Source organism: Melospiza georgiana, chromosome 6 (genome assembly GCF_028018845.1).
Source record: "Melospiza georgiana isolate bMelGeo1 chromosome 6, bMelGeo1.pri, whole genome shotgun sequence".
In the NCBI taxonomy this organism is placed as follows: Eukaryota; Metazoa; Chordata; class Aves; order Passeriformes; family Passerellidae; genus Melospiza; species Melospiza georgiana.
In genome coordinates, this window is record NC_080435.1 from 6,203,644 (window position 1) to 6,218,051 (window position 14,408).

The 14,408-nt window shown below is 43.7% G+C and overlaps 1 protein-coding gene across 1 annotated transcript; it reads left to right on the forward strand.

Annotated features, from left to right (window-relative positions):
• Window positions 1-5,633: 5,633 nt before the first annotated feature.
• Window positions 5,634-12,563, forward strand: PPP1R14D (protein phosphatase 1 regulatory inhibitor subunit 14D). Its single transcript, XM_058026770.1, has 4 exons — window positions 5,634-5,816; window positions 9,876-9,971; window positions 10,157-10,189; window positions 12,190-12,563. The coding sequence occupies exons 1-4, from the start codon at window positions 5,634-5,636 to the stop codon at window positions 12,256-12,258; spliced, it is 381 nt and encodes a 126-aa protein (XP_057882753.1). The 3' UTR covers window positions 12,259-12,563.
• Window positions 12,564-14,408: the final 1,845 nt, after the last annotated feature.

Here is a 14,408-nt window from a genome sequence, read left to right on the forward strand (position 1 = left end):
CCTGTGGAACAAAGCAGGAGAAAGGATGACAGCTTGCTGAGTCCTCCTGAGAGCCGTTCCCATTGCATCGAGGTAGCTTTGGGGAAGGGAGTTACAATGAGGCTATATTGTTTCTTTGGGGATGTTCTTGTCTACGGTTTTGTGCCACTGGTTTTTATTTTAATGTTGTTGGCCAAGATAAACCCTTAAAGGCAGGAGCAATGGGAAAGGAAGAGGTGGAAATAGTGTCTAGACTGGTCACACCAAGAAAGTATTTGCATTTTTATGTGCTAGGCTTTTACAGGGACGTAGGTATGAAAATGTGAAGCAAAACCCCTTCAATTTGCAGGAACTAGAAGAAACTTGCATTTCCCACTGAAGTTCTCACAGACAACTTGGTTTGTTCTTCATTGCACCAGTGGGCGGAACAGGATCAGCCATAGGGTTCCCTATAGACTCTCTTCCATTACTTCCTACAGCAACTGCATCACCAGAAATCTTTTTTCCACACCTTCAGGCCAGCTGCCAGTGCCTTGTGGGAAAGTCTGCTCTCCCCTCTGCTTGTAGATGGCATTTTCCCTGCAGGTCTGAGCAGTACAGTCCCTGCAAATGGAATGTACCCTTTCAAGAGGACTGGGTCATAATAAACTTATTGGTGCAAGAGCTGTACCACCTCTGCAAGCCTAAAATGTTGAAAGCAGGCTGGAAAACAATTAAGATCCCCTTCAACTATTCAGTTTGAATTGTGCTTTTATTGTCTCCAAGTCCACCATTCAAAGACTTGCTGAAACTTCTGTGTTACATGAAGCCAAGTAACACATGCCAGTTTTGCTATCAGTGTCTCAGACCTTTTCCTCTAGGGAAACAGCAGTAATGAGGGAGAGCAACAAACAAGAGGGATAGAAACAAACAACATGGGCAGGTTTTCAAAGATCTCCAAACAATTATTTTGGCATCTAATTCATGCTGTCAGCTTCACTAGGTATTCAAGGGGAAGGGGGCCTTCTTCCTCAGTGGAGATGCTTACTCAACCTGCTACCTCCAGCCAGTCTGTGGATGGACACAGACAAGGAAAATTGGTGTGCCAAAGGAGTAGGTGCAACTATTTCTCATTTACCCTTCTGAGCTGCTGATGAGACATCAGCCTTTATGCTTCACTGGACTGCTGGTGACTGAGGCCAGAGGAAGGGCAGGTGGGCAGGCCAGCTTACCTGACCTCTTTATTGCTGAGACCTCTCTATTCTCAGTGCCAAAGAGTGCAATTTGGGTCAATCAGTCAAATTGGGAAATGTTTTCCTCTGGCACTTGTCATTATTCCTTCTCAGTGCCCTTTCAGTGCCTTGTGAAAGGTGAGCCTGTCAGGAGAAAGGAATAAGGCTGATTACTGACACCTGGCTTCTCAGCTTGTGCTGATGGGAAGGTGGCAGTGCTTCTCAGGGGAAGCTGGGGACTTTATGAGCTGGATATTCCTTTCTGCTTCCCTACATCTCCAGAAGCTGAGGGTGAGAGATGATGCATTCTCCCTCTACTTGCTAGAACTCTAGGGCAATGATGCAGACTTTTTGGACATCAAGGTGCTGGGTGTACTGGGCTTGCTCACCTAGGGCTGGATTTTTTAAATCTCCAGTCCTGGTTACACTGTCTTATTGCACAACATTTTTTCTGTGCCTATTCCTGTTCCCAGGAAGGAACAGAACCTCTCTACCTTGTGGTGTCACTGTAGTATTGATACAGTCACCTCTGCTGGCTTCTCTGGTTTAATTTGTGTTAACTATCACACTTGCAACCACAGGGAAAGTGATTATTTTCTAAAGCAGGTGGAGAGTGCCTTCTGCTGTATTGAAGGGAAATGTTCTTCACTCGGCTGGGACTCAAGGGAAAGGGGCCAACCTGGTTCTGTGGAAAGATGAGCTGGGCCCCCTCTGAATTATTAAGCACACACCAGAGTCATCAGCGCAGGAAGAAAGAGAAGCACCAGGTTAGGTCACAGGTGTGGGATGGAGATTATTAGCTTCAAGAGCAGAGGAGTGTAACTGGATCTGACTCATGCCCTTGGATGCTCTGCAGCCTGGATCAATGTCACAGCTGTTTGGTACTGTGATGCCTATGCTGAGCTGGGTTTGGTGGCCCTCTCTGGCACCACAGACAGCCATAAAAGTCCAACTCCACAGTACTGAATCCTCCCCTCCTTTCAGAGGCACTGCACTTTTAGGGTAGGGCTGGAGGATCAGCAACCCCAGGTCACGCACATGGAAACTGAGGCATAGTGCTTCTTTCAGTCTAACAATTCAAATATGTTGGTCATGTTTAAGCTCCCTTTATTCAGCAACATAAATGATGTGCAGATTTGCAGAGAAGATGATCACAAGCAGCTGTGGCAGGAGGTCCATTGGAGCTTACATGTGCACAGCTCTTTTGAAAAAACAGATTGTCTGATTAGATGACTTTGTTGCCCAAGTATGTGTGTTCACTCCAGAAATTTTGTTCCAGGTTGTATGCCTGAGGCCATAGGGAGAAATAACTAGGCTGAAAATGAGATTCCATCTCCTAGCCATGCCTGACATCTCTGAGATTCTGTCCAAATAAAATGGTGAATGTCTTTTTGTCCCTTTGGCCCGTGAGTCTGCTGTATGCAAGCAAAGGACAGGATGGGGTGTGGCACTATGAAGGAAGTCTTGGACCTGCATTTGTTTTGGTGGCAGCTGGCATTTACCAACACTGGCAGGTGGCACCTGTAGGAGATGCTGCCTCATTCAAGGGGACAATATCCCCTACCTTGAATGAGGCATCCAGTCCTGTTCCTGCAGGAACTTCTGCCACACCTACTGGTCTTGCACTGGTTTTGCTTCTTCTTGCTTTAATCATAGATTAAAACATTTTATTACTGGAGGAAGCCTACTTTATCAGTAAACATGTGTTTCTATATTGCCACCTTCTTATTACAACAAATTCATGACTAAGCTGAAATAAGCCCAAGCAGTATGATGAACATCCTGTGATCTGGCTCATTTTGGCCTGCAGCTTTCCTGAGAGGGCCCCTGACATCATCCTCCAAACGTCTTGTTCAGCTGCAGGGTGGCACTGAGGGAGCAGCAGGAGGGCTTGTGCCCCTTGTTTGTTACTGTTCTGATGGAGTACAGGTCCTGGGGTGAGTCTGTTAGTCAGTGAACAGGCCTGTGGACCTTTTCAGATGTGGCATCTCAGCTCCAGTGAGGTTACAACTTAACAGCAGTTCAAGCTATTTGAAGAGCCACTAGAGCAGGTTATGTTCCCTTTCTCCTCATTTTCACAGCTCCCCTGTGAGTTCTGGATCCTCTGCTTCATAAATTCAACCATGCTGGCAGAATATTAACAGGGCAAACCCTACCTTTCATGTAGAGATTTACTAAACTGCTCAAGAGCACCAGAGTTAGCACAGGAGATGGAAGAAAGGGGCTGCCCCGCCGGCCCTTCAGCCGCTGCAGACATTTGGAGTGACTTAGAGATAACAAGTAGCTTCTCCTTTAAGTCTGGTCCTCTTTTGCTGGTCTTAATGCCAGCCTCTCTGGAGATTCTTGGGACCAAAGAAGTACAGTTTCCCCCTCTTTCCCCCCTTCAAATATGTCAATCCTTGAACACCAAAATAGAGCACTTGTGTTTGGAAACAAGAATTTGTCACCTGAATGTGTGTCCTTTGGTCCGGACTTACTTTGTGAATATCTGCCCATTTTAGGCCATATTAACCTTTGAAAAGTCAATAGTTGTAAAGGTATTATAAGTTGTTCAATGGGATTTACAAGGTTTCCACTAGTTAAGAATCTCTGAAGAATTTGCACTCACTAAGTGTGCTACAAGCCTCTCAACACAGATTTTTCTGTGTAACTTTGATCTAAATAAGAAAGTTTTAGGAGTGGAATTAGAGCAGGGATACAGCCAAGCAGTAAGGAAAAATGGGCAAAGCTGCTAAAATTAAATAGCTAACAGTTGTCTTCTGGACAGAAATTTTAGGCTGTCAGAGAAACAGAGGAGATAATATCAGTTTCAGGTATAATTTAACACTTTATTCTTCACGTATGTGAAAGCAAATTGCAGAATTTCCAGTCTGAAAAGGGTTTTAAAATATTTTAATTTTAATTTTTTTTTTTTTTTTTTTTTGCTGACATTAAGGATGAAAAGGGCTGTAATGTCCCTACTCTTTTTTCTACTACCCTGTGTACAAGATTTTGCTGGCTGGCTGTACCACCATCCCTCTGGGGATGGGGACAGAGCTGTGCCAGGGAGACTGAGCAAACTTTTGAGAGACCAGCCCCTCTGCAGACTGCCTCATGCTGCCTGGCAGCACCTTTCAGCAGGAGAAGGGTCAGCTGCTTTTCCTTTGGCTTTTCTGGCTCTTGGCCTCCAAACTGGAAACACCTTGGCTCCTGACAGCAAAGGTTTGCTTGCTTTTCCCACATGAATCATGAGACTGGAGGTGCTTGATCTGCTTCAGGATGGAGAAGTCTCAGTTGGTTTGTCCATGGGGTGGGGCAGCTCCCTGGGCAGACTGCTGAAGGGCTCTGGGAACAGCTGGAAAAAGAGGTGTCCTGGCACCCTGTAATCACAGCCAGCCTGATTTCTGTTCCTCTGAACAGAGCAGCAGTGTGCACTTCTCACACATATTCTTCTAAATGTCATAGGGCAATAATGCTGCAGACCTTTAACCAGGTGGGGAGGAACTGTAAACCAAGCATTGATAATATATAGTCTGATAGTCATTTGTGATGCCTCAGCAGGTGAACATGTGTACCATGAGTACTCTTCTGTGGGAAGGAGATGGTGCTATATCCCTAGTGAGGTCTTCCCCTGCAGTGCCATCACATCAAATAGTGTTCCTTTTGGAGCACAGATATGTTCTTTTATCCCAAAATTTCCTTGCACAAATAATTTCAAATTCATGATACTGGGATTTCTACAGAAATTTCTGAGAGAGCTGGAGACTTAACTTAGAGAATATAGAATGAAAAATGGAACTGCTGAGCCTAACTTTGTGTTGCAGTGTCATTTCCTGACCTACTGCTATAAAATAATGAATGAGCTGCCTGATTCCAGACCACTTCTTGTCTGTGCTGGGTCCAGTGCTTTAGCTGGAAAATGCCAAATATACCATCTCAAAGGGAGCTAAACCCTGTAGCTGCAGGCAGTTTACTGAGTATGAACTGCAGCAGGACTCAATGCATTATGTATGGCTCAGCCCTCTGGAATTGCACATGTGTGTAAGTTATGCCTGTAGGAAAACAGTAATTTAAAACCTCCTTCTTCCCCACCTCTGGGACCTGACTTGTGTTAAATATTAACAAACATGGTTCATCAATTCCCTGGTTCACTTGGCTTCTTTTAACAACAGATGTTATTACAACAACTCTGCCTGCCTCCCTGCTCCTGTCAGCACGTCTGATGGTGAAACCCAAGAGTCCGCAGCTGTAACTCAGCCTGCAGAGCCTGGCTGCTGCCCCAGCCCTGTGGCCACCCCTAACTCTCTCCCCAGCATCACCAATGCCTGCCAGCCCTGGTGCCTGTAACTAGCTTGTGCTGGGAGGCACTGCTTGCAGAGAGGCTTTGGTAAAGGAGGCAGAGAAAAGGGGTGAGAGAGCCCAAAGGAAGGAGAGTTCCTGCTGTCAGAGGAGGAGGCACTGAGGATGGCCAGCAACTCCAGTGCACTGCCCCGGGTGACTTTCCAGACACCAGAGAAACCTGGGGAGGAATCATCACACAGGAAACTGGGCAAGCTGACCATAAAGTACAACCGCAAAGACCTACAGCGCTGGCTGGACCTGGAGGAATGGATCAACGCCCAGCTGCAGGAGCTCTACCAGTGCCGGGTGAGTAGCTGGGACACACGGACCCCTTGCTTGTCAGGTGAATGGATCTAGAGGCCCTGTGTGCTGGCAGAGAGGTTTGCTTGCTCTGCTTCACTGGAAATAGTTCCTTGTCTTCAGCTTCCAGCAGGTTATCTCCGTGCCCCCTCTGCAGCACTCTGGTGTGTCGGCAGGCAGGGAAGCTTGCACTGATGCAATCCAGCTGGCTTTGAACTGCCTGGAGCTGCATCCACTGAGGGGGTGTAGCTATTGCTCAGCATGAGTAGCACAACCTAGAGAGATGTATAAACCTGGGATGACTCCTGTTGCTGAGCTCCATGTGGTGAGTGGCTTTGTGGTGAGCAGTAGCCAGGCTAGCTGGGTTAGAATGATCAGTGTATGCCTGTTCTTTTTGGACACAACAGTGAGGCTCTACCTGCTGTTTGAATGAGACACTTCAGAATGTGCTGTAACTGCAGAGTCTGCACACACTACTGGCAACAGGGGAGATTGGAAAAAAAAACTCCTTGCTCACATGTAGAAATCTTATGCCTCCATCTTCACCAAACCTCAGAGCTGTCTCCCTTGCCTGAGCTTTCCTTTGCACCAGGAACAGTCCCTCCCAAATTTTTCCTGCCTGACTGAGAGCTGTCCCAGTAGGAAAGAGCCAGGAGTGCCTATAGCATCTGAATGGTACAGGATTTTACTTCAGCTGTTGCATTTTTTCGCTGGGTTAGTGACATTCAAGTTCCAGCACTGCCAGGGTATACTGAAATTTTAACCCTGTACTATCACTTCTATTCATATATTGTCCTTAGATGCATGATAGTTATGGTGGGTGCTTTCAGAAGCAATAGCATTCTTCTGTGGTTGAGATAATCCTTTGGAATGTGGTACAGTAAAAGATGAAAGCTTTTCCTCCATTGTACATCATGATCTTAAATATATTTAAATAGCTTGATTAAGGATTTTGCTTTTCTCTCTAGGGCAGTGGCTGATACAGTAAGAAAATACAGCTTTCTTGACTCACAGAGAATCTCCATCTTCAACAGATGACACAAATGGGTTTAACAAATTGTGTAAAACTGCTTATTTATGTCCTGGATGGGGATGGACTAAATGAACTGCCAGGCCCTTTCTGCCCTGTACTCTGTATTTGCACCCCAGCACAGTGTTAAGCACACGTTTGAGACACAAGGAAATAAGAGCTGATGATATTTTAGAGCCTTCCACTCTGAGCATCAGCAGTTTCAAATTGCAATCAACACTGAAGTGGACATTCAGAACAGGCCATGAATGGTGTGTTTCATGCTACTTGCCATGATGGTACAGAAAATTTTTTGCCTGCCCAGGCTGATTTTCTGGGCCTGAGAGCTATAGAATAATGTCACCTTCATAGCTGAAGACCCAGACTTCAGGAACTGCTTCTAAGTCTGTCCTTATTATGGTTGTTGCTGTTGCTTTTATTATTATGATCATTATTATAATAATTTTCTGTGTGACTTCCTGTGTGACTGTGTATTTGATATTTGTGTGGGAATGTGCCAGATTCTCATGCCATGTTGGGAGATAAAATATTTCTGTTTTAATTTATGTCTTATGCAAAGAACAGGCAGAAAACAAATATGGAGAAAAAAGTCATTTCTTCTTCTGCAAATGCATGGCTCCTCTGAAAATGAGTATATTACTGCTTCTGTTAACTAACTGTTTTAGATTTCCCAAACACAGCTTGCCCAGTAAAAATTACTAATCTCTTCAAGTTAGTTGTGAATTTCCAGTTGTTTTCTATAGCTTATTAAAATGATAGTAAGAAATTCTTAGCTGTATCTTATGCCTCTTGATAATGCATTATGAAACATTATACAGTGCACATGGGAGCAGAAGTTATCTGCAGACCCAGTCAGACAGGCAAAATTCAGTGTGTCTGCAAAGTGCTACCGTGGTAGTCCTGCTGAATGAAGGCTGTTCAAAAGAGTGGCAGTGACAACATTGCTTCCCAGCCATCCTGCACTGGCATTTGAGGGACTGTCCCTGGAGTTGGTAGCTCAATTCAGAGTTCTTTTCCTGACTGTTGAGGTTTGCTAGAGATAAACAAGGAGAATGTCTGCTGCTTTGAGTAACAGAACATCGTGCCCTTTGGAGAATTACTGCAGTTTTAAAGAGTTACATTTTTGTCACTTTTTTTTTCTGAGACAGACAAGAAGCACTTGGTATGACCAGTAACATGACCCAGGATGGGGTCCTCCATGTGCTACTCTTACTTGCTGAAGTGTACAGAGATAGACCTTTACACGTCAAAGGTGTCAGTAAAACAAGTCAGTTTATGTTCAGTTCTGTTTTCCAGAGAATGAAGGCTGTTTACTGTCATCAGAGCAGATGCCCAAAGGGGATTCTTTTTCCTTACTGCAAAATCCCAGCAGGCACAAGTGAGAAACCCAGGAACACATTGCTCTTGCTAGTATCTCTTCAGCATGAGAGATTTCCCTGCTTCCTGATGTATTCAGGCCAGCATAAGAGATTTGCTACAAGGAACTACATAACATAATGTCGTGCCAGGTCAGAGACTGTTACCAGGATCTCTTCAAATACATACATGTGCCACAGTAAATTACTTGTAATCACAGAGATGTCCAGCAGGTCATCCTGCTCTCCTCTGTGCATTGTGACAAGACTATTTAGTTGCCCTGCTTCTTTAGGCTTCCTTGTATCCATCAACTTCCATTACAATTGTCTCTTTGTTACCTCTTACTTTGCTCCACCTGCCCTTGGCAGTGCACAGTTCCTGGGTGTCTTCCAGAGACTCAAATGACAGCAAGGTTAGCTCAAACATTACCCCCTGATGCAGGGAATGCTACCATGTTTATTGTCACCAAGACTCATTTTCGAGATGATTCCTTGCACATGGAATCCAGAAGAACATCCACACTAGGACTAAAAACCACATGGATTTCCTACCCTATCTCACCCTCCCAGCCTACTTAGCTTTCCCAGCCTACTTAGCTTCTTAACCAGAGACAAAGTCAGCCTGGATCAACACCTGTTTTCTAAAAAGTCACATGAAAAATATTACTTTTAAGAAGAAATACTGTGTGGGTCACAGTGCAATATATTTAACTCTGGTTTATTATTTATTCTTAAGTTAGCTGTGTATCAAAGTTAAACAAGGGCTTTCTACTTCCTCTCTGGCTTAGTATCAGTGACTGCCCAGGAAAAGTTTCTTTTTTTCCTGTAAGTATTGTCTTTAATGTTTGATGTTTTACAGACACATCCATAAATGCCACAACCTGGCAATCAGAAACTGTGCTGTTCACCCAGTATCCTTATTCTACTGATTACTATGCCAAAATATCACTAGTCTTGTGTTAGATTAATTTTGGAAATACACTGGAAAAACACAGGCGGCTTTCCTTGCAGAGATTTGTGAAGCTAAAATGTGTCTGTGATCAAGTGTACAAATGTTTCCAACTAACACCCCTGTGCAGTACAAGATTATCACTCCAGTCACCAAAAATTGGAGTTCCTCTCATATTAAAGGAGACTGTTATATCCCTCTCATATCTATTAGAGAAATCTGGCAAAATATTGTTAGGTCTTTCAACAGCATAATTTTCTCTCCATTACTGCCAAGAGCCTTAGTATAAATACAAAGTAGATGAGTGTAATTAGCATAAAACCCTAAAATCTCCTTCTGTTATTTATGCCTCTCTAAGATTAAGCCTGTTGGAGTTCTGTTTGGTGAACTCCTCATAGAGGAAGGGTGTCACAGGCTGGTATATGTGGCACTGCAGTTTGATATCCTTGAAATGGTGTTCCAATGGTGGGTGATGATCCCTGAGCCATGTAGTGCTTGGAAAAGATGAAGAATGTCTATGTCAGGATGTGTGGCTGTAGCAGACACTACAAAGGGGCTGGAATCCATGCCCTCATTACAAGAACCTCTCTTTTTTGAGATGATTTATATCTTGACCTCAACTTTGCTGCATAGTTTTATTGCAACTCAGCTGCTTAGTTCTTTAAAGATGGCCTCTAGAGTTCTTAAGAAGTTTGAAGGTTAATTAACTCTGGTGTTTTTTTCCCTTTTAGCTAAGGGAGGAAACAGAGGCAGCAGCTCCTGAACCACAAATTGATCTTGAAGATCTCCTGGAGGTCCCTAATGAAGAACAGAAAATAAAACTACAGGTCAGATTGAGGGACTTGGTGATTTTAAGTTAGTGAAGTTCTCTTCATAAAGACTAGTGGCATGTGGGGTAGAGAACAGATGTTGGTAGTGTTGCATGATGCTTTCTTGTGCCTTCCTCTTTGTAGGGAGGGGAGAACTAGATTAACTCATGAAATACTAAAATGATGACTCCTTGTTTTTTTAGGAAATCCTCCATGAGTGCTCCAGCCCCACAGAGGTGAGTGAAGCATATAAATTTACATGTGTACATGTTATACTATTCTGTAACAGTGTCTTTGCTGCTGCTTGGCTGAGTAGCCAAGACACTACTGTGCTGCAGATTTGTTTAATCATAATGGGAGGTGTTTGCCACTTTATTCTGTGATTGTAAAATTACACATAAATGCACATGAATGAGCTGAAGGCAGAGCACTAGAGCAAATAAGGAATTATGCTTTACAATCACAGGAAGTTCTTTCCATGTTTCAGACATCATAAGCTGATCAGTCTGAGCTGCTGTTTGATCCTCAGTGTAGAAAAGCCATAGACAGTGCCATAGCTCACATAACCATTTTTACATTGTTAACTGAATGCATTCTTAGCTTAAAACACTAGGGTTATGAGTGACAAGGATGTAGAACGGCCCTTAGGTTAGACTGGACAGATAACTGCTGAGCAGTGGCCATGTAGGTTAATTTTACACATGGATTTTTTCCCCCCACATAACTTTGCAAGTTTTTACTTTGAATTAGACAGTTAAATTCCCCAATGTCCAGACAATTGGAGGCAATACTGTGTGCATGCACCACACAGGGACTGCCTTTGCTGCACTGCACACCTGTGCAAAATGTGGCTCCCATCACTGCTTCAGCCCCATGCACTGCATGTGAACATTCTGCTTGCACATCATCCATCAGACTCCACCTGTTGTCAAGCTGATGTGGCTGTGCAGTGTGAACATACAGAAAATGAGATGAATGCATGACTGAAATTCAATCACTGAATCAATATTAGTATCGCTGAAATTTTTTTAAATTAAACTGGGCTGCAGCAATCATCACAGATACTCTCCTAGCAGGGCTTTCAGCAAAGCTGGTAAAATGAAATAGTTTTCAGAGTGTCTGAATGTCAGATCTGAGGCAAGAATTTCACATTCCCAGAGCGGTAACATAAGAGAGTTTGCTCTGCTAAGTCAGAAGCCATGAAAGTGTCTTGTGGACAGCACAGTATACCTGCTGAATATAGATACTGCTGCCCTGTTGGCAAAAACACATACTTTCACCCTGGGGATCTTGAATCCAGTCCCCTTGAAAGATCTCAGGAGTTTAACTGCAGAAGACAGACAAGAAACTGAAAGGACTGACTGAAAAGAAAGGTATGATCCTAGGCATTTACTTCCAGAGCATGATGTGGCAACCTCTGATCACCCAAGTGAGGATGCTGGGATTCCACACAGCACAAATGGTAACAAGCTGCAGTATTTCCAGCGACCTTGCCCAATTACAAGAACATGTAGCAATGTCTCTGGGTAAGAAAGGCTGCACACCTCTTTATGGTGGTGTTACTTGCCATGCAGAGGGTAAAGTTTGCACATTGCCTTCTGCTTGGAATAACCAGATAGGCCAGTTTAGTTCATAGTCCCTGGCTGTGTCAGCAAAGTAGTCAGGGTTTGTCTCCATTAACTGCTCATCTATCTGCTCTGCCTATCCTCAACCCCTGCTCAACATTATCATTAGTCCTACATGTTTTGCTCCACCTCTTCTCTGCCAGCCACTTCCTTGTAGAACTGGCACAGCTCCAGGATGGTTTGAAATTCACATGGAGCTCTACTGGTTCAACAAGAGGGACAGCTTGCTTTGTCCTAGATTGGGAGGGCAGCAGAAGTGGGCAGGAGGTTATGGTGGCAACAGGAAGCAGTGGAACTTAAAAGAGAACAACAGCATCCTGAGGTCATCTCACAGTGGGAAAAGCAGGTATCTGGGATAAAGAGGGTCAGGCTAGCTCCTGAGGAGAAAGTAAACATGGCTGTTCCAAAGGGAGACAGGGAAAGGGGAGGAGCTTTTAGACCCTTCTCATCCTTTCCTAAGCTGAAAGATATGTTTGCTCAATACATGTCAAAATTGTGGTTTCTGCTCAATGTAAGGGTGAATGTGGGAATGATGGAAATGCCACAGTCGCTTTGGGCTGGTGAGTGCTGGAATTAATACAACATCCTTTTCCAACCAACTCTTATTGTAGGACTTCATCACGGAATTGCTCAGTCGATTGAGAGGTCTCCGAAGAGTCACCAATCCTCAGAAGAAATGACCTTGCTCACATGGAAACTCCAGCTTTGGTTACAAGGAAACAAGTATCTTCCTGACAAAAACCAGGATCAGCAACAGAACTTCTGAGTATGTTTAGGACTTATTATTATTATTGAGAAACTTCAGCAAATTTGTGAACTTTGTACCAGTGGTTTGAAGTCTCCACTCCTTCCAAATCTACACACACAGCAGGGAGCTAGATTGTACATTTTCCTGATTCTTAAAGAGTGTGTTAACCTGAGGAACAGGACAAGACATCCCTCCTTTAGATTCTTCTAGGAATTTCCATGCTGGCCAAGGAGCACTGAATACAATTCTCAGGAGTTCATCAAGACTTCTTTTTTTTTCGTCCACTCCAAGGCAAACAAGGCATTGGTTATCGCTCATTCATCAACATGGAAAATCAGCCACTGTTAAGCTGCACCTCATTTTAGTCTGGCTTAAACCCAACTGTGATCTCCTGCCTGTTACTTTTGTGCCTGACTCTACAGCATTGCACACACTTTGTAAGTCTTACTAAGCCTCTGTTATTTATGAAGATTGGACAGAAAATATATATGATAATTTGAGTGCGCCTGGTCTACTTAAGGGGAAGCTTGTGAAGCAACTGCTACAGCTAATGGCTATTTTTTTTCCATTTTGTGGAATTTAAGACTTAGAAGCCTTTTCTAAAGGAACAAGGTCTGGGAATGATTTTTCTCCTAGTTCAAAAAGATGTTGGAAAAATACCTATTTTATATTAAAACAGAAAACCAGCCATGCACTGCTTGATTTTGCTCTCTCTTTCGATTCTAAAGAAAAACTGAAGTAAAAAATACCTGCTCCCAACTTCCCTTCAGGGAGCATCTCAGAGGGAGTCTTTTGCAGACAGGTAGGTCGCACAAATGAGCAGGGAAATAGGACACAGTACTTTGCTGCACAAACTCTTCTGACTACAACTAGTATTTGCCTGGAAAAATACAGAGGAAACTACATCCAGCCTCTCAGCAAGTCAGTAACTTGACACATGGACTAGGAAATAAGACAGCAAATGGAAGCTGATTGCTGAGGCAGAGTGCTCTCACATTATGCCTTGTCCCTATGTTGATACCTGGCCACGCAAACATAAGAGATGAGTCACATCCAGAGGAGCTCCTAAAGAGCACAACATTCAAGGCCAGCTTTTGAGTAATGTTTTGTCTGTTTGGTGAGTCAGGCAGAAGGGACCAACTATGGAACCAGAGGGGCATGCAGGTTAGCTAACAAACAAGGACTCTTGGGCTGGACCAGTAATATCTTAAACCCAGTAGTCTTTCCATCTTTATCAGTAGCAGTGTGATGACTATTATCTTGTTCTTCCCTCCTATTTTCCAGCTGTCATTGAACAAATTGTAGGTTGTGTCCTCTAAGAAGACAAAATCCAAGCTGCAGTACCAACTGTGATATAAGGGCCTGCTTCCTTTCACATGCTTTTCTTGTATCTGATTGGAAGTTGGCAAGCCATGGACCTCATGTTTTGTTCTAAGGCTGCTCCAAGATGTTCTAAGCCTCACCCACTAGGCTGGAAAATGGTCTTTCTTTATAAGGTCCAATATATGTCTTTGATGGCTCTGGGAACATGCCAATTTGGGCTTAATAAGGGGCCAGTGGGACATGCCTACCCTCATGAAATCTCAACTTAATCAGTAAAATAACAACAAAAATCCAGACCTGCAATGGGTGCAGATCTGGCTTATGGATGACACCTGCTACTCATGTAACACACCCCTGGAGAAATGAGAGCAGCATATCGACAAAAAGCTCTGAGCACTGGTAAAAAAAAGACTAGGATCAAACAGAAGTTCAGGTGGAAGAGCTAGATGGACAGGACATGAGGAGAATGTCCTAAACTAGAGATGCAATTAGCTACTGCACAGCAGTATAGGAGATCAGATTACTTACATACCCCACTAAGAGTTTTTGTTTTATTCTGCTGAGTTGCAACAGCACAAAAACATGACATGCCTCTCCTCTGGCTCAAGAGAAACAGTTTCTTCCCCCAGGAACTGTTCTGTATTTCCTCAATATGGAGTGAGGCAAAAGGAATTTTTGTCTGTGCTTTAAGGTAGACATTGTTAAAATCAAAACCAAAGCAGGTTCTGAAAACTCTGCTTGACCAAAGTTGTCTTTATG